The sequence below is a fragment of the Prunus avium genome, chromosome 7 (genome assembly GCF_965620075.1).
Source record: "Prunus avium chromosome 7, drPruAviu1.hap1.1, whole genome shotgun sequence".
Taxonomy (NCBI): Eukaryota; Viridiplantae; Streptophyta; class Magnoliopsida; order Rosales; family Rosaceae; genus Prunus; species Prunus avium.
Window position 1 is genome coordinate 29,411,110 of NC_142290.1, and position 26,733 is coordinate 29,437,842.

General features: G+C 37.4%; 1 protein-coding gene and 1 pseudogene across 1 annotated transcript; one reads left to right on the top strand and one right to left on the bottom strand.

The window, feature by feature from the left end:
- Positions 1-873: 873 nt before the first annotated feature.
- On the top strand, positions 874-3,502 carry LOC110770720 (heat shock 70 kDa protein 18-like). Its single transcript, XM_021974924.2, has 2 exons — positions 874-1,770; positions 1,887-3,502. The coding sequence occupies exons 1-2, from the start codon at positions 924-926 to the stop codon at positions 3,236-3,238; spliced, it is 2,199 nt and encodes a 732-aa protein (XP_021830616.2). The 5' UTR covers positions 874-923; the 3' UTR covers positions 3,239-3,502.
- A 574-nt stretch (positions 3,503-4,076) lies between these two features.
- On the bottom strand, positions 4,077-10,240 carry LOC110745169 (putative F-box/FBD/LRR-repeat protein At4g03220; annotated as a pseudogene).
- Between the last annotated feature and the right edge of the window lie 16,493 nt (positions 10,241-26,733).

Below are 26,733 nucleotides of genomic sequence, written 5' to 3' on the forward strand. Positions count from 1 at the left end.
TCATACAAAGAGAGATATTGGGCCTAGAAAATAAAGATGTTTTGAAGTTGGGCTTGGGGAAATATTAGTTATAAGATTAAAAATGTAGCATTGGATTTAAATAATTTTGTAAAATAAAATGAAATACCGGAATCAGAACCGGTTGGAACTGGTCCTATATGATTCAGTGCTGGTTTGTTGACTTCTTTAGTCAACCAATTTTTTTTCTAGTTTTTTCCATCTGGTCCGACTCGGTGTTTCGATTTTCCAATCCCGATGCCCATCCGTACTAGGCACAAATGGCCAATACAAACTAGCCATAAAATAACCATTACAATAACGGAGCGATCTAACATCAAAATTAAGACAATTTAGTGCAATAAAAAGGACGCCAAATTCACAGTTTGAGGACCGACAATCTTTTCAACACAAATACACGACCCTAAACCTTTTCTCAATGTATTCAAGTTTTGCAAAGGACTCAAGTGCTCGCTGTGTTGAGTCAGGTCAAGAGCCCTATTGAGATGCCTTTCCTTGCACCTCCGTCAGTGCTCGCTGTGTTGTTCGTCTTGGGCACCTGGCAATACGAAAACTTCTCTACGCTTGATTAGGGTTGAATATGTTGAGCTAGTAGCGTGTACTTATTAAAATTATATTTGTTTCACAATTTCATATGTCCTTTTTAGTAATTTTATATTAAAGTAAATTAGTAATTCAATAAATACTTTGATAATAAGGTGTACTCAATTAATTTTAGGGTTCGTTTAACAGCACTCTTTTTTCCACATAACACACACATATATGCTTAAAAAACAAACAAAACAAACAAAACAAAAAAACACACACATATATGTGTATATATTTGAAATTAAGATAATCAACTGATATACTTCACCTCTCCACTCCAAACTTGCCCTTCTGCCAATCTCCCTTCCAGTGCTTCCATGGCCGTAGAGAACATGGCAACAATACTGATTCCAATCAAGCTCACAAGTGATATATATAACTATCGAGAGTGGAAGTTTTTCTCTCTTTCATTTTTTCACCACCACCATCTTTCTGGAATCATTGACGGAACAGAGCCTCCTCCTGATCTGCAATACCAATATCCTGACTTTATTAAATGGAGGAGAAGAGATCAAGAGGCTTTAAACTGGCTGAAAGCCACTCTATCTGACGGTCTCCAACAACGTGTCATGGCCAGAACAGACTCTGCACGAAAGGTCTGGCTCAATCTCGAGGCACACTTTGCTGGTCTCGTTCACACTGACATCTATACGCTCAAATATCATCTGCACAAAGCGAGGAAACATGCCACTATGTCAATGGCTGACTATCTCAAACAAATCAAAGAGCTGGCGGAGAAGCTTGCGGATGCTGGTGCTCCTGTGGAAGATCGCGACCTTCTTCATCTACACATCCTGCCGGGATTGCCAGAGGAGTATAATCCCTTTCGTGCATGGATAAACAACAATCCTCTTATAAGTTCTTGGGATGAGTTTCAAGACTTACTGTTGAAGGAGGAAGTACATCTGGATGAACAGCGCAGAAGTGCTGCCATAAATCATTATCAGGATGGCCGAGAAGAAGACCACGCCATCGGGATCGATCTGGGAACAACGTATTCCCGAGTAGCAGTGTGGCAGAAGGATCATGTGGAAATCATTCTGAATGATCACGGGAACAGGAAGACTGCATCTTATGTTGCCTCCGCAGAAACTGATGAGACTATTTTGGTAGGCGATGCAGCATTTAACCAAGTCGTCAGAAACACCGCCAACTCAATTTTTGGTATGTAGGATTAAAACGATCAATTACTATTATAATTGTTGTCTAGTGTTTTCTTTTTATTCTCTTCTCTTGACTTGTCAATCTAAATAATCAACATGGAATTTGTCAATTTACAGATACAAAGAGGTTAATCGGTAGGAGATTCAATGACACCTCTGTTCAAAGTGATGTGAAGCTCTGGCCATTCAAGGTCATTGAAGGCCCAGGTGACAAGCCCATGATTTTGGTTACCCACAATGGCCAAGAGAAACAATGTTATGCTGAAGATATCACAGCCATGGTTCTTGAAAAGATGCGGAAGATTGCCGAGAACTACCTGGGCTCAACCGTGAAAAATGCAGTTATCACCGTCCCTGCTTACTTCAGTGACTCACAGCGTCAGGAAACAAAAGCTGCTGGTCTTTCTGCAGGCCTAAATGTGATGCGTATTATGAACGAACCGAGCGCTGCCGCCATTGCTTATGGCCTTTACAAGAAGGCCGGGTGGAGTAGCCCGCGAAACGTGATGATATTTGATTTGGGTGGTGGCACTTTAGATGTGTCCTTGCTTACCGTGAGCACTTCTGGTGACTTTCAAGTCAAGGCAACGGCTGGAGACACTCACCTTGGCGGCCAAGACTTCGATAACAGATTGGTGAACTACTGTGCTGAGAAATTCAAGAGGGAGCATAAATTGGACGTTAACAAGAGAGCTCTTAGGAGGTTAAAAAATGAATGTGAGAAGGCAAAGAAGAGACTCTCATTTGAGTCTGACATTGACGTTGAAATTGACTGTTTGTGTGAGAATACTGATTTCACCATCACTTTTACTCGTGCCATATTTGAACAAGTAAACATGGATTTATTCATCAAGTGTATGGATCCTGTGGAAAAGTGTTTGACTAATGCAAAAATGGACATAAATGGTGTCGATGATGTTGTTCTTGCTGGCGGCTCTTCTAGAATTCCAATGGTGCAACAGCTATTACAGAAGTTTTTCAAGGGGAAGGAGCTGTGCAAGGGCGTTAATCCGGATGAGGCAGTGGTGTATGGTGCTGCTATTCAAGCTGCAGCCTTGAGTGGGAATGGAAAGGGGAAGTTTATTCAAGACTTCACTCTCAAGGATGTCACTCCTCTGCCGCTTGTTATGGAGGGTACAGATGTTAATGGTTTGAAAAAATTTGTGAATTTGATTCCAAGAAACTCTATAATTCCCGTGAGGAAGGACATAGAATTTTGTACTGTTAAGGACAACCAAGTTTTGATCGACTTCCACATATATGAAGGTGAGAGTAGCATACCAGCAAATCTCAACTTTTTGGCTGAATGCAGCCTCCATGACATTCCTCCAGGTCCCAAACATGTTCATAAATTCGATGTTTTCTTTGAAATTGATGCCGACGGTATCTTGAGTGTCTCTGCTGTCAATAAGTCCACTGGCCAGAAGAATGAGATGATAATCAACCGGGACAGACCGAAGAAACGTTGAGGGAGATGAGACTTAAGAAATGATAATCGATGCCATGATAACGCTGAAATAGCATATATTGTAAAATCAATTTGATGTATCTTTACTGGTTTACTTGTACCAGGTTATATTGTTTTAGGGTGAAATCATGTATTTGTATATGCTTCATCCACCACCGGATACTTAAGAAATTTTAATCGATGCCATGCGCCTAACGCTGAAATGGCAGCATATATTATAAATAACAGCATGACAGTTGCCATGTGCACTGTGGATCTCGATTGAGCCCCTATATTTTGCTTTGCCATCTTTTCCCTTTTCGCTATGTGCATAGTTTTATCAAGCACTTATACTACACATTTCCGAGTTCTTATTTTGGTCAGGCGGGTGGCGTGGTCCAGCAATGAAATCATGCATTTTCCCTTATTTTGAGCTATTGACCAATCTAGTTATAAGAGTCAGTTTTCCAACAACATTTCATGAATTGAAGGCAACTTTCATACTGGATATCCTAATTCCAGTATAAAAGTTGGAATGTAAAAAACAACAACATAAACACCTAAACATCTTTAACCTTCAACCTTATAATATCACGAATCCAAAATCACCAGAACCCTGTTAAGACTCTTTCTAACAAAAGACAGCACATTAAGTTCATTAAGTTCAAGAGTTCTTCCATACCTGGCTTTCAGGTACTAGTCTGCATACCTTAAGATGAGAGAGGCGAGGGAGAGAAGAGAAACAATAAAACAATTTTGATTACCAAAATGCATAATGCATAATGCAAAATGTCTTGCTTTTGCCAAAAGAGAATATTTGTCTGCAGGGTTGTGCATTATTACCTTAGTGGCATCTTCACTTAGAGAAAGAACTTTGCCCTACATATACTGCAAAGAAACTCAATTGCATTGTCAATGTCATCGGCATCTACCTTGCGCTCCAAAAAAATCTCCGCCTTTTCCGAGCCCATTAGTTTCCCAAGATTTTGGTGCTTCAATAATTCCCAACCCATTTCAAATATTTGAGATTTGGAGCAAAAATATTCAGTGATGTGCAGCCACATTCAAAAAAACCCATCTCTATATGTATATCTTCAAGTTTCTCACCTGAGATGGTAAGATGGCAAAGGTGTCTGTAATGAGACACAAACCGAAATGATTCCAAAAATGAGCCTTCAATGGTGATATTTTCTATTCAAACATCATTAAGCTGTAATTGTTTAATGCATTTGCAAGAGCTTGAGATCCATTTGGAGAACCCATCATCTATTCTGACACTACTCAATCTTAAGTGTTGGAGATTAGTGGAACCAGGAAAGGAGGGCACTTTAAGTCTTGTATATACTTTCACCAATAGTGACCTCAAAGATCCACAAAGAAAGATGCAAGATGGCAATTCCATCTGTAAGATCCCACATTGACCAACGGAGAAGGGGTGATGTGCCTCATATGTACATGCCCGCCTCCATCTAGCACGAGGCCTTTTGGGAGCTCACTGGCTTCGGATTCATAGGAACTCCGAAGTTAAGCGAGTTGGGGCTAGATCAATCCCAGGATGGGTGACCCACTGGGAAGTTGCTCGTGAGTTCCCAGAAACAAAACCGTAAGCGTAGAGAGGGGGGCCAAAGCGGACAATATCGAGCTACGACGGAGCGATTCGAGATGTGACACCATCATATCCATACATGTTTTAAGTATACGTAACTGAAGATCAAGCACTTCAACATTACACCTTGCTGCAATGTGGATCCATGTGATTGCCCGGAACATCTCATCACGGAAGCTTGAACATAGATCCAAACGTATACGAAAGTTTTGTATCTGATTATCCCCGCGATGAACCAAGAACCGATCGAAAGCATTCAACATGTTTAATTGCTCCTGCTTGTCTGAATTAGAATGACCAAAAATCCAATGACGGGGATGAGAGATAAAGCCCTCAGAATCTTTTGGACACGCTGCCTACTTGAATGAGTTTTTTAAAATTGAAAAATGAAATAATTTGATGAGCAACTTCATCTGGAAGAGTACTAAACCTTGAAAAACTTAGAGAAGGATGTGTGATCTCAATTGCATTCCCCAATCAGTAAGGGCTGCATGTATTATACTTCATTCAAGATTACATCAGGGAACTGAAATCCCTATTTACAAGGCTATTTGAAATTCAAACAATACAACAGAAACAGCACACTTAGATTTACACGGAATGAAATATTTAAAAGAGTCTTAACCAAAACTAACTCTTGGTGGATAACAAGTTGACTTGATCACAAACTCTTGAAACCGTAGGCAGAGTAGGACTTGGTCTAACATCCCCCCGCAAGCTGACAGGGGGAGAAGCCACTGAAAGCTTGGAAACTAGAAATTTGAAACGCAAAGAAGACAGGCCTTTAGTGAACAAATCAGCAATCTGATCTTGAGAACAAATATAATTCACCATTAACTGACCACGAACCACCTTTTCACGAACATAATGGTAATCAACTTCCAAATGCTTCGTGCGCGAATGAAAAACTGGATTCGAAGCTAGGGCAATGGATGAGATATTGTCGCACCAAATGGTCGGACAAACAAGATGTAACTTTAAGTCACGGAAAAGAGACTTTAGCCATGACAGTTCCGCAGCTGTGTAAGCCAGCTGCCGATACTCAGCTTCGGAACTCGAGCGAGACACCGTTTTGTGTTTCTTAGAACTCCATGACACAAGATTGGAGCCGAAGTAAATGCAGAAACCACCAGTGGAATGTCGAGTGTCAGGATTCCCAGCGTAGTCAGCATCGGAAAAGGCCGTGAGATGTGAATGACCAGGTTTGTACAGAAGACCATGATTGTACGTGGCTTTAACATAATGAAGTATCCTCTTGACTGCCGTCCAATGCGTAGTTGTTGGAGAGTGCATGAACTGACAGACCTGGTTCACAGCATAGGAAAGATCGGGTCTGGTGATGGTTAGATACTGGAGCGCGCCAACTACACTCCGATACAAGTCTGGACTGTCATGTGGCTCACCATCATAAGCACTCAATTTCTGGCCGCAAGGAACTGGAGTTGAAATTGGTTTGGCATCCAAGAAGTTGGTACGCTTCAACAAGTCCAAGGCATACTTAGCTTGACTCAAATGCATCTGATCATTCATATATTGTACTTCAACTCCTAGAAAATAATGTAGTGGACCCAAATCCTTCATGGAAAATAAAGTTCCCAGTTTTTTGATTAAGCAACCCATTTGTCGTGAGCTATTTCCTGTTAACAAAATATCGTCCACATATATCAACAGAATTAAGTAAATACCTCTGTGATTGTAAACAAACAAACTATAATCACAAGTGGACGCTTCAAATCCCAATTGAAGCAAAAATTCTGAGAACCGATGAAACCAAGCACGAGGAGCTTGTTTCAAGCCATAGATACTTCGTTGCAGTTTGCAAACATAATTAGGATATTGCTGATCAACAAAACCAGCAGGTTGTCTCATATACACATCCTCGTTCAAAAATCCATGCAAAAACGCATTCTGTACATCCAATTGTCTAATAGGCCACCGTTTGGAAACCACAAGACTAAGAACAAGTCGTATGGTGCTGTGCTTCACCACAGGACTAAAGGTTTCTGTATAATCAATGCCAGGCTTCTGATGAAATCCGTTGGCAACAAGCCTCACCTTATACCTTTCTATTGAGCCATCCGCACGCTGTTTAAGCTTGAAAACCCACTTGTTAGGCAACAAATTCATTTGTGGATGATACGGAACAAGTTTCCAGGTACCACAACGCTGTAGGGCGTTGAACTCTTGAACCATGGCATTCCTCCACTCATGTTGCTTGAAGGCCTGACTATAACAGGTTGGTTCAACGAGAGAATGATCAGTATTAACATGCAATGCATATTTAGGATTACGTTTGTGAATGCCAGATTGTGAACGAGTAGTCATTCTTTGAGGTTGGATTGACTGTTGATTGGAAGACGGAGCACCGTGATTATCAGTTGGCACGGATTGGTTCAGTTCAGGAACTGGTACTGCCTCTTGCTCATGTGAAGATGAAATGGTAGGCCTAGAGATTTGTAAAGGCATTGGGTTTGCCGTGGCTAGAGGATCAAGTAAGGCAGGAGTAGAGAGCAGGTTAGTAGGATTAGGAATATCAGATGCTATGGTGTTTGGTTGATGAAGAGACTGTAAAGGCGGGCTAGGAGATAACGGGTTGGCCTGGGGTGATGGAGATAAAAGAGGAAAAGTAAATAACAAGTCAGGGGAAGTATTACTACCTGAGGTTCCAACGCTGTCCAGGGAAGATGTGAGTTCCTTGAATGGAAAAGTGTCCTCATCGAATAGGACATGGCGAGACAAATAGATTCGTCTCGTGGACAAGTCTAAGCATTTATACCCTTGATGATTCAGTGAGTAACCTAAAAACACACATGATTTTGACTTTGGTTGGAGTTTATGTTGTGTATAAGGGACTAACCAAGGAAAACAAAGACAGCCAAACACTTTAAGAGTTTCATATTTGGGAACTTTGGCAAACAATTTTTCATACGGCGATTTATGGGACAAGGCACGACTTGGCAATCTATTAATTAAATAAGTAGCTGTTAAACAAGCATCCACCCAATATTTATTTGGAATATGGGCATGAGAAAGCATGACAATACTATACTCAACAATGTGACGATGTTTTCGTTCGGCAATACCATTTTGTTCAGGATGTTTTGGACACGAAAATCGTTGTGAAATGCCGTGAGATGCAAGATAATTTTGAAAAACATGACTTTTATATTCCCCACCTTCATCACATTGAAGGGTTTTGATGGAAGTATTGAACATATTTTCGACCTGTGCTTTAAATCTCACAAAAATTTCAAAAACTTCAGATTTTCTTTTTATTGGAAAAACCCAAGAATATCTAGAATAATCATCCACGAATAACACATAATAACGAAAACCATAAACTGAATTTACTGGAGAACACCAAACATCAGAATGCAACAATTGTAAAGGGAATTGAGAGACAGACTTGGAAATACTGAAAGGTAATTTAGTACTCTTTCCTAAGGGACATGACTGACAAAACGTTACATTGGAAGCACCAAGAACTGGTACTTTCTTATTGGAAATTAAAAACTTGACAGTAGACGAGGTAGGATGACCAAGACGTGAATGCCATTTTTGAGCCGAGACTCGAATGCCTACACACACTGAAATAGGGTAGTTAAACTGTCCACCGCCACCTGAAAATGGATATAAGCCATTCTCACATCTCCCGTGGAAAAGCGTCTTCCAGGTCTTGAGGTCCTTTACAAGGAAAAAATGAGGGAAAATAAGTATATAGCACTGATTGTCTAAGGTAAATCTATGGGCAGAAATAATATGTGTGGAGGCAGTGGGACATCTTAAGATATCTCTTAATTCAAATGAGCAAGATTTAGTACGTAATGTATTTGAACCAAGATGAGAAATAGAAATTCCAGAGTCATTACCTACTCCACCAACATTCTCATTACCGTTATACTCTTTTGGATTAACCAAATTCTGAAGATCTGGAGTGACATGTGCATTGGCACCAGTATCAAGTAACCACTGCCCATTGGTTTATCGATTAAGAATAATAGGAGAGGTGGCCATGGCAGTGAGTTTCTTGGCTGGAACCCTTCCTTCATACGCAGTATTCATTCGCTGGTAGCAATCTAGGGCAGGATGCCCTGGTTTCCCACAAATCTGGCATGTAATCCTTTCACCTGCACCATTAAACCTTTCACCATTGTTTGCATAATTAGGTCTCACATTGTTGTTATAAGGATTGGGGCGAGGATTGACACCACCACGTCCAGCAGCACCACCACGTCCAGCTGGAACTATTCCTCGTCCGTTGCCCCGAAATTGTCCACCACGACCTCTGGCAGTGACAAAAGCATTAACAGAAGCAGCCTCCACAAGGGGAGCAGCTTGCTCAGTCATCCTCCGTTCTGTAGTCAGTAAGAGCGCCTCAAGCGTAGGGTACGTGATGGGAGTATCACGTGCCTGAGCAGCGTTCACTGTCATCTCATAAGCAGGTCCAAGATTGTTCAAGATAATCTGGACAAGTTCATCATCACCCACAGGTTTGCCAGCTAGGGCAAGGTTATCAGAAATAGCATTCATTTTATCAAGATAATCAGCAATCGACAAATCACCTTTTTTGGTTTGTATAAGTTCATTCCACAGAAACAAGATGCGATTCTGGGACGTAGAAGCATAACGTTGCTCGAGAGCCTCCCAGGTAGCACGAGAGGTCCTCTTGCTGGCCACGACCGAGAGCACAGACGGTGTGAGAGAGCCATTAATCCAGCTGAGTATCATTTGATCGTACTGCACCCAGGTTGTGTAAGCAGGATTGGTAGTTGTACTGCCAGAAAGCTGCTGGGAAGGACAAACAATGGTTCCATCAACATAACCCATCAGGTCCCGACTCCTGAGGACAGGTAAGATCTGAGCCAACCACAAAGGATAATTGGTACGATCCAGCTTAATGTTTACAACTGAGGTCAAGGAAGAGAAGGGGTTCATGGTGGAATTTGGGAGAGTGGTGTTGATAGTTTGGGTGGAGTCACTGTTGCTAGAGTCGGCCATGGAAGCAAAGAGAAAAAAAAAAAAAATTGGATCTATGTCGTTAGACTGCTAGGGCTTTGATACCATGAAAAACTTAGAGAAGGATGTGTGATCTCAATTGCATTCCCCAATCAGTAAGGGCTGCATGTATTTATACTTCATTCAAGATTACATCAGGGAACTGAAATCCCTATTTACAAGGCTATTTGAAATTCAAACAATACAACAGAAACAGCACACTTAGATTTACACGGAATGAAATATTTAAAAGAGTCTTAACCAAAACTAACTCTTGGTGGATAACAAGTTGACTTGATCACAAACTCTTGAAACCGTAGGCAGAGTAGGACTTGGTCTAACAAACCTGTCTATTATACTCTCGGGACAAGGTACTTGAGCTTGAGAACTTGCAGTAGCCAATAACTTATGCTTGTGTTCCATAACACTAAGATTTCTTTTTGTTTTGGTAAGAGCGCCTTACACCTGCAAAGATGAAGGACATGAAAACAAAATTATGTAAATAATATGCGTATGACATTAACATAACCAACCAACACTATGAGTCTACTACCATTTCACCACTTTAAATCTCTAATCTGGATATAATTTTGTTTATGTTTAAGTGGATTTTTGGGTTTCTTTGATGGATTCTAAGGAGACAAACGTGCCAAATTATTTTTGGGTTTCAATATTAAAGACATAAGAACTTTGTAAGAATCATAAACATAAAGAAAAGGCTCTATTTCTGCCACTTACCCTTGGTTAACAGAACCAGAATATATATGGAGACTGCAGAAAAGAAAAGTCTGAAAGTTTGCAGCTTTCTCATCAGTCAATGAAATTCAAAATCCTCCCTTATTGCCAATTAATTACAGAAAACAAAACCAAAGCTAAGAAGCAGAGATAATGGGCTTACCCAAAACAGATTCACCGTGAAATTCCACTGTTTGAAACCAGAGGTGGCAGCAGCACGCTGAAGAAAAACCCATTGACAATTTCTCCAAAACCCTAGTAACAGTGGTAAGAAAGAACAAAGCTAGAAAGGGAAATGAAAAGAAGCGGAGGGTTTTTCTTGTGTTTTTCGATAATCCCGCGAAATTAAAGAGTTTTAATAAAAAATAGCCAAAATTTACCCTATACTCACTAGTAAAAAAAAACCCCTTGCGCGACCAACTTTTGCATGACGAAACAAAATTCGTCGCACAAAGACATTCGTCGCCCAAAGTCACTTTGCGCGACGAAAGTCAAAACTTTTTCGCTAGAAGTCTTACGTGACTAAATTTTGCGCAACGAAACACACAACGTCGCACAAAGTCACTTTATGCGACAAATCTTTGCATGACGACAAAACATCGTCGCTCAAAGTTACCTTGCGCGACGAAAATAATCTTTGTTGCACAAAGTCTTGTGCGACGACTTATATTTCGTGCGCAAAGTCTTTACAAAAATAAATAAAATAAAAAAATTATTTTTAAAATCTTTGCATGACTTTGCGCGACGAATTACTAAAATTCGTTGCACACAGTATTGCGCTACGAAGAGTGGTTCGTCGCGCAAAGTCTTTACAAAAGTAAATATAAAAAAAAAATATTTTTAAAATCTCTGCATGACTTTGCGCGACGAATTAGTAAACTTCGTTGCACATAGTATTGCGCTACGAAGGATGATTCGTTGCACAAAGTCTTTACAAAAATAAATAAAATAAAAAAAGTATTTTTAAAATCTTTGCATGACTTTGCGTGACGAATTACTCAGATTCGTTGCACACAGTATTGCGCTACGAAGAGTGGTTCGTCGCGCAAAGTCTTTACAAAAATAAATAAATAAAAATTTTATTTTTAAAATATCTGCATGACTTTGCGCGACGAATTAGTAAGGTTCGTTGCACAAAGTAATGCGTTACGAAGTGTTGTTCGTCACGCAAAGTCTTTACAAGAATAAACAAAATTTAAAAATTTAAAAAAAAATTTAAATCTTTGCATGACGTAATCCAAACATTTCGTCGCCTAAACCAATTTATTTTTGTTTTTTTTATTTTGTATGCATAACACTTAAGAAATTAAACGGTATATATATTTATTAAGTAGCTTTAAATTTATTATTTTAGTTCGGATCGGATTTTTGTTAGAAAAATATATTATTGTAGTTCGGATTGGGTTTTTGTTAGAAAATATATATTTTAAATTGACGATCGAATATGTTCATTGTATTCATATAAAATCATCAAAATCAGAGTTGAAATAACCGTTAAATCGTGATTTTTCGTTTATAATCGTCGAAATGTTTTGTCCCTTTACTTGATCTCTGAGGGCTCGTTTGGTACATCGGACTGTACTGACTAATTTATGTCGGATAGTATTAGTTTGTACGGGAGAGTACTGACTGTTTATCCATAATATTGTAAGGTGTTTGGTGTTGTTCCGGATAAATAGTCTAACTAAGTTATACTATGTTTGGTGCTGTTCCGGATAACATCAGATTGGACTATTTTTTTAAAAAAAAATTCTTTGATAATTTAAGTGGAAATTGAAATTCAAAAAATAATTCAATATCAAGCCTTGTAGAACAAATCAAACACAATTATTTCTCCATATCTATATTGAAAATGGTTAAATTCTAATGCTAATTGTGGGAGCAAATTTCCTCCCACGAGAATATTCCGTTGAAAGATTCCCCTTTCTTCTTCACCGCCTCTTTCTCCCTGCAAAATAAATTGGATAAGAGGACCACACCCGGGGGGTGTTGGCCAAAGGCCCTCCGATGCCTAAGTTAGTTCAATCGATTTAGGGAAAAATCAATAGCTAAATAGGGTACGGAGATATATATGTGTGGTGAAAACCGGGCGGCCGGAGCCTTATGTAAAAGAGAGAGAGAGAGAGAGAGAGAAGAGGTGGCTAGGATTTGTGAAGGGAAGAGCTCTCTAGAGTTTGAGTAGAAATTCTGACGTACATCATCCTTGTGCGTGGCCAGGTATTTATAGGAGGCCTTGACGAGGTTGGTGAGGTTGGTGTGGTTGGTGAGGTAGGTGAGGTTGGTATATTTAGGGATTTGATTAATTAGGGAATTGATCAAATCCCTAATTGTGGTTGGTGGGTGTATTGGGGTTGGTGTATTTAGGGATTTGATTAATTAGGGAATTTAATCAAATCCCTAATGGTGGTAGGTAGGTTAATCTCCAACCTGATTAAGTAATTCCTCATTTAATTGGGAAACCCCCAATTAAATTGAGTAACTCCCAATTAGGTTTAGAAATTCCCAAATAGAAGGAATTAGGGTTCTGATTTAATTTGGCTCCCACACTAATGGTAATCCATCCAAAATATAAAATCCATATTTCGGAAATTGCAAAGAACTTCCAAGATCATGAAACCTCTGTTCGAACAGAAACAACAATGCAATTCATTTCAGCAACAAGACACAACGAACAATGTGAAACAACTCCAGAATGCTACTACTCCATAACAACTCCTCCTCCAGCAACCTTTATTTTCTCAATTACGTCATTTGCTTCCTCTTCGGTAACCCATTGTTTAAGGACATAGAGTACCTTTTCAACGAGATCTTTAGCCTCCTTCAATCCCAGACTGGTAAAGATCCTGACTTCCTTGATTAACTTGATCTTTGCAGCTGTATCAAACTTCTCCAATTTCACATCAAACACTATTTTTTCCACCTTCTTCTCCTCAGCCTTTGACGCAGCAGCTGGCCCTCCCTGTGAACTTGTCCAAGCCTTCTGTTCATATGGGCTGCAACTTGGGAAGCCTTAGCCTCTCACCAAGAGCAGGACCAAGTTGGCAACGTTCTTCGGAGGCCAGTGCTGCAATTTGCTTAGCAAGATGAATGATTTTATCTGAGGGTGGAGGTCTAGGGCAAAACATAAATAAATAAATAATTTCATGATGTAATTACATTCCTAACTTAATTTCCATACCAAAAAAAAAAAAAAAATTCCAAACTTATGTGAACGTGTGTGCTCTTTTTACCTAGCTGTATAATTAAGCGTGTATTATCTAAACCGGGGTGTGTGAGTTGTATTAGTTAGTCAGGTAAGGATAGTATTAAAAGCCCAACCCGTATAAAATAGTCAGGTAATTAAATAATACAAGTTGACACCAAACACCTGACATGGACTATTTACTCATATCCATAGTCTAATACGGTGTACCAAACGAGCCCTGAATGTTTATTTTTTCCGATTTTTGGCGTATATGATCTCAAAGTATAAACAAACAAGTTTGACGGTTGGATCGTTGAAACTAGTTTCGTAGAATGCGTATGCCATCAAAATAATATATTCACTAACAATTAAGAGTTTATTTATACTTTTGTTAAATATAACATAAGATTTTGTGGTATCCACTAGTGTAAATATTTTAAATTGAAGATCAAATTAAGTCATTGTATTCATATAGGGTCAAGGAGTGTAGCTGTAAAAAAATCATCAAAATTAGAGTTGAAATAACTGTTAAATTGTGATTTTTTGTTTATAATCGTCGAAATGTTTTGTCCCATTACTTGATCTCTGAATGTTTATTTTTTCCGATTTTTGGCGTATATGATCTCATAGTATAAACAAACAAGTTTGACGATTGGATGTTGAAACTAGTTTCATAAAATGCGTATGCCATCAAAACAATATATTCACTAACAATTAAGAGTTTATTTATACTTTTGTTAAATATAACAAAAGATTTTGTGGTATCCACTAGTGTAAATATTTTAAATTGAAGATCAAATTAAGTCATTGTATTCATATAGGGTCAAGGAGTGTAGCTGTAAAAAAACCATCAAAATCAGAGTTAAAATAACCGTTAAATCGTGATTTTCCATTTATAACAGTCGAAAAGTTTTGTCTCGTTACTACATCTCTAAATGTTTGTTTTTTGCAATTTTTAGGGTATACGATCTCGAAGTATATACAAACAAGTTCGACGGTTGGATCTTTGAATGGTGAGTGTGTATATATAAATATATATATTTATTTATTTATTAAGTAGCTTTAAATTTATTTATTTTGTACGTATAACACTTAAGAAATTAAATAGTATATATATTTATTAGTAGCTTTAAATTTATTATTGTAGTTAGGATTGAGTTTTTTTAGAAAAATATATTATTGTGGGTTTTATGTAAAAAAAATATATATTGAATTTGAAGGGAGTAAAGTCACATTTTCAGTAAACTTTGCTCAACGAATATCAATATTTCGTCGCCTAACCCTTATTTACTTATTTTTATATTTTATATTGTTAAACTAAATTATTTCTTTATTTTTAATATTTTCAAGCGTAAAATAAAATTATTTTTATAAATATTGCGCTACGAACCAATTTTTCATCTCTCAAAACTTTGCGCGACCAACAATTCATCGCGCAAAACTCTAAAAATTTGGGAGGCACCAATTAAAAAAAAATTAAGACTTTTCGCGACCAATAATTCGTCGCGCAAAACTCTAAAAATTTGGCGGGCACCAAAAATGGGAATTTAAAAAAAAAATTTAGACTTTGCACGACCAATATAATATTTCGTCGCGCAAAGTATACTCTAAAAATTTGGGTGGGGGGGTACCAAAAAATGGGAATATTATTATTAATTTTTTTTTTTCAGACTTTGCGCGACCAATATATAGTCTTTCGTCGCGCAAAGTATACTCTAAAAATTTGGGCGGGTACCAAAAATGGGACGTGGGAATATTTTGGTCGCGCAAAGTTGTGCGCGACCAATAATTCGTCGCGCAATAACCCTAAAAATTTGGCGGGCACCAAAAATGGGAATTTTTTTTGGAAATTTTTTTAAAGTGTTTGTGCCTGATAAATCACGGCCATGAGCTGGCCGAAGGAGCCCTTTCTCTCGGCCCTGGCACTTGTTCGCAGAGGCTGAAACGCAGCGTTTCGCTAGGGCATTTCGCCTTCTTTAAAGAGTAAAAGAAGAAATGCTAAGGCATGATCATCTCGGCCTCAAATGTAGGCCGAGGCCGAGGCCGAACAAAATTGCGGCCACGGCATTAAAGGCAAATCATCACGTGACAGCAGGGTCCCAGGCTTCATTTAATGAAGTAGTGCCTGTTTAATGCAGCGAACCCATTGGCCACAAAGTAGCATTTAATGCATGAGGAAAGGTGGGAAGTGACTGAAGTCAGGATTTGGTGATGAAGATCAGAGTGATTAGACGTGGACATTCTCACAAGGATTCTGACAGCTTGAGATGTTGGTTCACCAGCTATCCAGGCAATAAATGCGTCTCCACGGCCAGAGGTTCAGAACCCACGATCGAGCGCAGCGGCCGAGATTCACCGGGATTTCTGGGGTCACACCACCATACTTCACGATCCCAAATGTCGATTGGACTGCCCACTTGCGCTAAATCAGACTCCACTATGCGTAAATTCAGCCTCGATTACTCATCCAGGGACTCTCCCTATAAATACAAGACTCGAGCTACATTCAAAGGGTTCAAACACCAAAACAAGCCTCCCATGGAGCAACTTATTTTTTCCTGTAATGCACTTTCAATATCTTTACTTGCTTTCCTAGGAGTAGTGTTAGGTTGTAAGCAGAATCCATTCATCAATATATCATACGACCCTTAATTTTCAAGGCGCCGGAGCACCATCCTTGTTGTTCGTTCATTCACCCCATATATCACACGACCGTCGCTCCCTGAGCAGCGCGCCGGAGCACCGCCCAAAATCCACCACCAACACCATCACTCGACGGCCTTGTAGTTCAGGCCGTGAACCTAACAGCCGAGACCAGTTCCTCTCTCGGCTACAATCGTTTGACTAGGAAGACAGATCAAACAAGCGCACCATTCATCCATCCAACACTCATCGAAACATCAACGCACGGTAAACCGTGCTGGCACGCCCGCGCACAACCGCACCGCACCCAAAAGCAGGAAACCCCGTGTTAACGCACATCCCCTCGGCCCGGAACTCCAGGCCGTGAGATTTGCGCCGCAAACATAAAGACTTTGCGCGACCAATATAATATTTTGTCGCACAAAGTGATATGGTTTTTAAAACCAAAATAACTCCTCCACCATTTTCTCAATGTCTTCTACAACTCTTACCTCTCCCCAAATCTGACCCTTTCTCTCACACTCACTCCTCTCACTTAATCTCTCATCTCTCTCTTCACTATCCCTCACTCTCACTCACTCTTTCATCTCTCTTTTCATCATCTCTCACTCACTCTCTCATCTCTCTCTCTCTCTCTCTCTCTCTAATAGACTCAAATGCCCTCCAATGAAATGAACTCAAAATCTGAAGAGGATATTCCAAAAAAAAAATTTATTTTTTATTTTTGTAAAATGAAATCATTTAAGAAAACCAAAGCTACATGGAGCAAAATCAACGGCTGATCTGAAGGAGCCAACAAAAGGGGGGACCCCCCAAACAATCACAAACAAAGAAAGCCCTGCAATAACGCAAGGGCACCCATGGTACAACAAACCGAAGGCAAAGGGCCTATAAGACCAACGAAGAAAGTATAGCTACAAAGTGAAGAACTATGCAACTACAAAATAATAATAATAATAATCCTTTAAAATTTTCAGCTTGTTGATTCTCTTTTTTTATTATTTTTTATATCACTAGTAAAATTTAATTTCCTTTACTTGAATGTTTGTTTACGGAATCCATAAATAAAATCAACAACTATAACTTTAATTATTATTTGGCAACCAAGAGTATGCAATAGGGATCTGGATCCTCTGCTTATATATTTCTCTAGGATTTTCTCTACCATGATCTGCTTGTCTCCTTGCGAATCTACTGCACACACAATGGGGAGTCCTACCGCAAGTAACTTGGTGTGCTTGTGTCCTTGCGAATCTGTTGCACACACAAAGGGTAGAGGTCTGCCAAACAATTGTTAATAGGGTTTTGCTTTTTAGGTTTATGTGGGTTTGAGTTTTGAGGGCATTTGAGTCTATTTACGTGATTTTTCTGGCTATTTTGGAAAGTTTTTATCAAAATTGACATTTATGAAAGTATGGGGTAAATTTTGGCTATTTTTGATAAAAACTTGAAATTAAAAGGGAAGAGGGAAAACCGTATGAGTGATTTTTCTTTTTTCTTTTCTTTCTATCGAGAACCACATCAGTGATTAATTTAATTAGAGAAACAAAACTGTAATCTGGAGTATAATTATTAGAAAATGGGGATTTTTGTAGAAATGTCACGGAACTTATATATCAGTTTCAATTTGTCACCTTAAAGAAAAAATTTAAGCGACATGTAAGGTAATTAGAAAATAATACAAAAACTGTAAGGTAATAAGTTCCTTGCCTACATGAAAAGTTAATTTTAACTGATCAATACAACAAGAAAATAATAAGAAACTGTAAGGTAATAAGTTTCTCACACATTATTCACATGAAAAATACTCATAGCTATTTGGAGATGATGCGACCATGAAACATCCCCTATTCAATATATTTCTATTTGATTAAAACATACCAGTTTATTAAAAGAAAAAGAAAAAGAAAAAACCAACATACCAATAACACTTGTAGAACCATCTCCCTCTAGACCATCCCCCAAGTCAGCGTTGGGCCCTTCTTGTGAACTATCTCGAGAACTGGTCATCCAAAAAATTTGATATACATAACAGTGAAGGGGTAACAAATTAATCAGACATCATTGGTAAAAGAAACTATGACTTCAACATTTCAATACAAAACAATCTACTAAAGAAATTCTTGTACAATATTCTCAAAATTACATAGTCCATTTAAGCACACAGCTCATCAAAATACATGAAAAATTCAAAACTCCATGTCATCATAAAGCTCATCCTCATTTTCAGTGGAGAGATCATCTGAAGACTGTACATCTTCTTCATCCTCATTTCTGGGCTCATCCTCATCTACCATCTCATCCATATCAACCCTAATATGCAATTCCTCATTGTCTAGCAACTGATCATCAAGATTCGGAATGGCATAATTATCAGTAGCACTTAAAGGGTTATCTATAGTTGGAGCTAGATCACTATCTTCTAGCACATCAAAAAAATCTCTTGGTTGAGTTTGGGTTGGCACATGCCAATGGCAATGACTGTCTTTGGGATCTACAACATAAAACACTTGTGTATAGCTTGAGAAGCCAATATGAAAGTGTCTTTCGTTTGTTGCAACCGATTGAAATTAACCTAAGGGAAACCATACCCATCAAACTTCATCCCCCTATCACTAGCAGTATCAACCCAATCACAGTTAAATAATGTAATTTTCCGACCATTATCATCCCGTTCTGTTTGACCCCCATAATTAAGTTCATAAATGTCTTTAAGAACACTATAATAATCAACATTGCCAATTACTGGATTGCGATCTCATGTGCTTGAGTAACTAGATGTCTCCGCACATTGAAATACACCACTATTCTGATTCTTCTTTTTATCGTCTACTGATTTAATCCGGAACTTGCACCCATGAATTATGTGATTCTTATACTTGTTCACAAATCTACTAGGACCAATTGATAGCCAACGCAAGTCCTAGATATTGACAGATCATGGGCTGTGTACAATTTACACTAGTAAAAAAAACCCCTTGCGCGACCAAACTTTGCGCGACCAAACACAATTCGTCGCACAAAGTGACTTTGCGCGACGAAAATTAAACTTTGTCACGCAAAGTCTTACGCGACTAAATTTTGCGCAACGAAATACAAATCGTCGCACAAAGTCACTTTGCGCGACAAAACTTTGCGCGACGACAAAGCATCGTCGCGAAAAGTAACTTTGCGCGAAGAAACACTTAAATTCGTCGCGCAACGTCTTGCGCGACGAAGTGTGGTTCGTCTCGTAAAGTCTTTACAAAAATAAACAAAATAAAAAATTATTTTTAAAAATCTTTGGATGACTTTGCATGACGAAACAATAAAATTCGGTGCACAAAGTCTTGCGCGATGAAGTGTGGTTCGTCTCGTAAAGTCTTTACAAAAATAAAGAAAATAAAAAATTATTTGTAAAAATCTTTCATGACTTTGCGCGACGAAAAAATAAAATTCGGTGCACAAAATCTTGCGCGACGAAGTGTGTTTCGTCTCGCAAAGTCTTTACAAAAATAAATAAAATTTTTTTTTTATAAAAATCTTTGCGCGACGAATTTCTAAACTTCGTCTCGCAAAGTCTTTACAAAAATAAAAATAAAAATAATAAAAAAATTATTTTGTTAGAAAAATATAATATTTTAAATGTATTATATTTTAAATTGACGATCAAATTGGTTCATTGTATTCATATAGGGTCAAGGAGTGTAGCTGTAAAAAATCATCAAAATCGAAATTGAAATAACCGTTAAATCGTGATTTTTCGTTTATAACCGTCGAAAAGTTTTGTCCTATTACTTGATCTCTGAATGTTTATTTTTTCCGATTTTTGGCGTATATGATCTCGAAGTATAAACAAACAAGTTTGATGGTTGGATCTTTGAAACTAGTTTCGTAGAATGCGTATGCCATCAAAACAATATATTCACTAACAATTAAGAGTTTATTTATACTTTCATTAAATACAACATAAGATTTTGTGGTATCCACTAGTGTAAATATTTTAAATTGACGATCAAATGGAGTCATTGTATTCATATAGGGTCAAGGAGTGTAGCTGTAAAAAATCATCAAAATCAGAGTTGAAATAATCGTTAAATCGTGATTTTTCATTTATAACCGTCGAAAATTTTGTCATATTACTTAATCTCTGAATGTTTATTTTTTCCGATTTTTGGCATATATGATCTCGAAGTGTAAACAAACAAGTTTGACCGTTGGATCATTGAAACTAGTTTCGTAGAATGCATATGCCATCAAAACAATATATTCACTAACAATTAAGAGTTTATTTATACTTTTATTAAATATAACATAAGATTTTGTGGTATCCACTAGTGTAAATATTTTAAATTGACGATCGAATGCAGTCATTGTATTCATATAGGCTCAAGGAGTGTAGCTGTAAAAAAATCATCAAAATCAGAGTTGAATAACCGTTAAATCTTGATTTTTCGTTTATAACCGTCAAAATGTTTTGTCCCATTACTTGATCTCTAAAAAAAAAAAATTCCTGATTTTTGGCGTATATGATCTCGATGTGTGAACAAACAAGTTTGATGGTTGGATCGTTGAAACTAGTTTCATAGAATGTGTATGCCATCAAAACAATATATTCACTAACAATTAAGAGTTTATTTATACTTTCATTAAATATAACATAAGATTTTGTGGTATCCACTAGTGTAAATATTTTCAATTGATGATCGAATGCAGTCATTGTATTCATATAGGGTCAAGGAGTGTAGCTGTAAAAAATCATCAAAATCAGAGTTGAAATAACCGTTAAATCTTGATTTTTCTTTTATAACCGTCGAAATGTTTTGTCCCATTACTTGATCTCTTAATGTTTATTTTTTCTGAATTTTGGCGTATATTATCTCGAATTATAAACAAACAGGTGTGACGGTTGGATCGTTGAGTAGCTTTAAAATTGTTTATTTTGTACGTATAACACTTAAGAAATTGAATAGTATATATATTTATTAGTAGCTTTAAATTTTTTTAAGACTTTGCGCGACCAATATAATAATTCGTCGCGCAAAGTATACTCTAAAAATTTCGGCGGGTACCAAAAATGGGAATTTTTTTTAAAAAAATTACGACTTTGCGGGACGAATATATAGTTCGTCGCGCAAAGTTTTGTGGGACAAATATATAGTCGTTCGTCGCGCAAAGTTTTGCGGGACCAATATAAAGTTCGTCGCGCAAAGTATACCCGAAAAATTTGGGCGGGTACCAAAAATGCGAATTTTTAAATTTTTTTTTTTTTTTTTTAACTTTGCGCGACCAATATATAGTAGTTCTTCGCGCAAAGTATACTCTAAAAATTTGGAGGGTACCAAAAATGGGAATTTTAAAAAAAAAATTACGACTTTGCGGGACCAATATATAGTTCGTCACGCAAAGTATACCCGAAAAATTTGGGCAGCTACCAAAAATGGGAAGCGGGAATATTGTGGTCGCGCAAAACTTTGAGCAACCAAAACTTTGAGCGACCAAAATTTCGTCGCACAAAACCCTAAAAATTTGGGCGCGCACCAAAAATTGGAATTTTTTTTTTAAAAAAATTTTGAGACTTTGCGCGACCAATATATTGTTTCGTCGCGCAAAGTGATACGGTTTTTAAAACCAAAATAACACCTCCACCATTTTCTGAATGTCTTCTACTCTTACCTCTCCTCTCTCTTTCCTTCTCCCCAAATCCTACCCTTTCTCTCACACTCACTCCTCTCACTTAATCTCTCATCTCTCTCTTCACTATCTATCACTCTCTTATCTCTCTTTTCATCATCTCTCACTCTCACTCACTCTTTCATCTCTCTCTCACTATCTTCTCTATTCTCTCACACTCACTTCTCCCTCTCATTCTCACTCACTCAAAATCTTGCCAAAAGGTATATTCTCTCCAAACTTTAATTTTTTTTCCATTAATATGTGTTTTTGGAGTTAGTTTTGAGTTCATTCTAATTTTTTGTTATTTTGTTGTTATTTGACAATATATATTTTTTTTTTTGTAGGGAATCGTCGAGACTTTGACGGCTAAAGTTGAGGATTTGGACACTATCGAAACATATCCTCCGCCACTATCACCACAATAGGCTTGTAGATTTTATTATTGTACTTTGTTAATTTATGTGTACATTTTGAATATTATATATATTGGATAATTTGACCACTATTTTTCATATGTAATTTTATTTTGAATATTTCAATTTAAATTAAAGTAATTAAAAAAAATAAAATCATAAAATTAAATTAAATTTAAAAAGTAAAAATTTGAAAATTTAATATAATGAAATTGATATAAGAGAAATAATATAAAAAAAAATGTCAAAAACCTTGGGTGACAAAATATTTCGTCGAGCAAACTATTAAACTAGTTTATTTTAATTAAAAATTTACAAAAAACAAAAATTTTAAAAAACAAAAATTTTAAAAAATTGAATATTTCGTCGCGCAAAGATTTGCGCGACATTAACTTTCGTCACGCAAAATAATATTATTTGTCGCGCAAAGTAATTAATATTCGTCGCGCAAAGTTGATAGTATTCGTCGCGCAAAGTAGTTATAATTCGTCGCGCAAAGTATCTTTGAGCGACGTTAGTATTCGTCGCGCAAAGTTGTTATCGTTCGTCGCGCAAAGTATCTTTGCGAGACAAAAAAAAAATTTCGTCGCGCAAAACCTTTCTTTACGATCTTTGCGCGACAAAACTTGCTTTCGTCGCGCAAACTTTGCGCGACGAAATTGTACTTTGCGCAACAAAATTATTTCGTCGCGCAAAGTGTTTTTTGTAGTAGTTAGTAACCTATAATTTAAAACAACAACTAAAGTAAATAACTTTAATTAAAAATATGGTGCAGCAACATAAAATGAATCAGATTACAACTAAACATACTTGCATGATCCTTGAACCAAGTTGGAAATATCTTATTTCTCATCCCCTCAATTTCCCGTATGGTCTTTCGTCGATTACTTTGTCTCAATTCTTGGAAGCATTTTCTGGTTTACAATATAATGTAATGACTTGTTAGTTATTAGTTTATAATTAGGGATTGGAAAAAAAAAAAAAAGTATAACATGCTTGTTTTTATCATATATATCTTACTCTAAAAAGGGGGAAACTTCATTGCAATTGAACAAGACAACTGTGCGACATTGGTCCCAAACATCTTTGTCAAGATATATTTGTTCAGCTAAACCCTTAGAATGACCTGAAGAGTCAAAAAGTTTTAGCTCCCCAATGACACCACGACCAATACCATCAGCATTTCGACCCTTTTGATTCCTTCGAGTCTCAATGTTGCTAAGATACATGGTGCACATAGCTAATCCCTCGTCGATCCTTGATCCATATTTCCTTCAAGATAACTCTTATTCCGAACATATTTCTTTAACGTTTGTAGGTATCTGAAGATATGGTAAAATTGAACATGTTAATTTACAATTAAAATGGAAAACTAGAAAGAATAAATAAGAGTTGAACTAATTACCTTTCAATGGGATACATCCACCGATATGGGGCAGGCCCTGCGATTGTAGCCTCATCTGCCAAATGCATGATTAAGTGTACCATCACAACAAAGAAGGAAGGAGGGAATATCTTTTCCATCTGGCATAATGTCACTGCAATCCTAGGTTTTAAAGCCATGTATGACGCTTCAGATTCCTTCTTACTACATAACCGTCTAAAAATTGCACTTAGCTCAAGCAAAACAATGGTAACAGCTTTTGGTAATACTCGTCGTATTGCAAGGGGCATCAGCTGTTGCATTATAATATGATAGTCATGACTTTTCAATGCGTGCATTTTTCTCTCATTCACATTAACACATCTAGACAGATTTGCAGAATACCCATCAGGAACTCTCACATTCGCCAAGACTTCGCAAAACATTGTTTTTTCCCTTTTCCTCATGTCAAAAAGTGTTGGATCAAAAACTATTCCTTACCTTTCTCATTTATATAAGGGTGCTGTTTTCTCCTTATATTCACAATTTGAAGGTCTTTACAAGCTTTTATTCCATCCTTTGTCTTCCCAGGAATATTTAACAATGTACTTAAAATGTTTTCAGAAACATTCTTTTCAATATGCATTAGATCATGGTTATGTCGTATCAAAAGATATTGCCAATACGGTAACTCAAAGAATATGCTTTTCTTCTTCCACCAAACTTGGTTACTATTTATATTTGTTGTGGGACAGGGATTTGTATTCCTAATGGGACAAGAACGTTTTTTGGGTTTTCCCTGCCCAACAAGAACAGCTGACTTCTTTTTGGGTTTTCGAAATGTGAATGTCAAACTTGACAATTTTTCTAAACACTGGGAACCTGTTGTTCGGTTCATTTTTACACATGATTTTTCATGTTATTCACCCACTATTTTGAGTTAGTTCTTGACATTTTATAGCTTTTTACTTCCTTTTTGTGTTTTCTTAGATTTTACCTTGGTTGGAATGAAAATGAGCTAAAAGTGCATTATTGGTTATAAATTCTGTTTTTGTTCATTTTCGTAGGTCAACTTCTTGGCCTGGGATCAACATGCTCTGGTGCTCGGATGAGGTCATAATCTTCATGAGACTTGTTCCAATGGATGTTAACTACAACATATCCAAATTTGAGCTCCATTGGACAAGTATTGCCTATCCATCCAATCCAACATGTTACCACAGCTCTGGAAATCCGGAATTGTCCAGCTTTTACCTCCATTGTGTCACTTGATTCTTCTTGTTACCATAACACTTGGTAACAAGAATTCACCTTAGTAAAAGAGATATTTTCTGAAGCAATTGGCATCTTATTGAGGACAAAGCTTCATCATGGCAAGGGGACAATGGGCTAAGGCTTTATCAAAGGTGGTAGTTTTATATTAAAAGGTAAAAGCTGGAAAGGAGGAGAGAGGGAGGAGAAGTCAAAAGGGCAATCTGATTTGGGGGAGCCTTTTGAACGTGGGGAAGGATCCATTCTATCATTCTACACAATTGAGAGCAGATTTTGGAGAGTTTGGAGCTAGGAGAAAGCCAAGGTGCAGCCAAGAAAAGTGGAGAAGAAGACTTCCACCATTGATGACCTTGAAGCTTTCATCATTTTCTGAAAATCTGTAAACTCTTTCTAATTTCATTTTGAGTTTGTATTTGAAATAAGTATGAGCAACTAAACTCCATAGCTAGGGCTTAGGTTGAAGCCCTAAACATGATTACCTTATTGTTTTGATACTTGAGTTTATGAATTTCTAGATATTGTTGATGAATTCCAATTCACCAAATTAATCTATCCTTGATGTGTGTTTTTCCTTGATTGGCCATCTTTGAAAGCATGCTTCTTGAGATTGTTGGGATTATGTGTATCTTCATGTTATCCTAAGCAATAAATGGATGAAGTAAGAATCATCCATGTGAATTGGTTTCTTGAATACCTAATGTAAACACCATGCTATTAGGATTTTTGTGATGTTCATATTCTCTTTGAACTTAATGGGTTCTCCTTGTAATTGAATCGAAGTACGAACCATACCTAGGTTCGGTTATGGGGAGGGCACAAGTATTGTAGCACGAACCATGCACTTTACGTATATTAGAGAGAATCAATGCGTCTTGAGCCACGACCCATGGTCTTGATTGCGAACATCTTCATCAACACGTTTAGAGTTCATCACTTGAGTATTTATGAACATAGGTAGAATTGTTTAGGGTGGATTCCGAAACCCTAGTGTTTGTTACATTTTGATTTCACATTACATGCAATAGAAATAGATCACTTGAACCAAATCAAACCCCCCCCCCCCCCCCAAATGTGTGTGTGAGTTGCGTGTTCGACACGTTATGTGTCTTTGTTACTGAATTTTATTTGTTTCCGTAATTGTTTTGGACTTTTGGTCCGCGCTGTGTTCTTGCATTTTCTGTGCTGAATCCAACCGTATAAAGAACGTGAATTTTGGACATACGGTTGGAAAGTTATAGGCAAAACATTGGACAGAGGTCGAAACTGAAAAACAGAGAAATCGACTCTGCCCAAAAACGACCGGTCGCTTCTACCTAACGACCGGTCGCTTTACAACCAACGACCGGTCGCTTTTCACTGTTCACAGCACATTTCTTTTTTTTTGTTTTGTTTGTTTCTTTTACGTTTCTTTTACATTTCTTTTAGTTTCAAATTTGCATTTGTGTATTGTGGTGTGTTAGTTAAGTGTTCTCTTTGTACTCTAATTAGAACTTATAGGCAACCGACAAGTTCTTCGTGGGATCGACCCCGTACTTGTATAATCTATACTTCAATAGACTCGTGCACTTGCGGGTATTTTTAATTGGTTGTTTGCACATTAATTTGTGTCCTCTTATGTCAAGGGAATAGGTGGAAGAGCATGTTCTTCCTT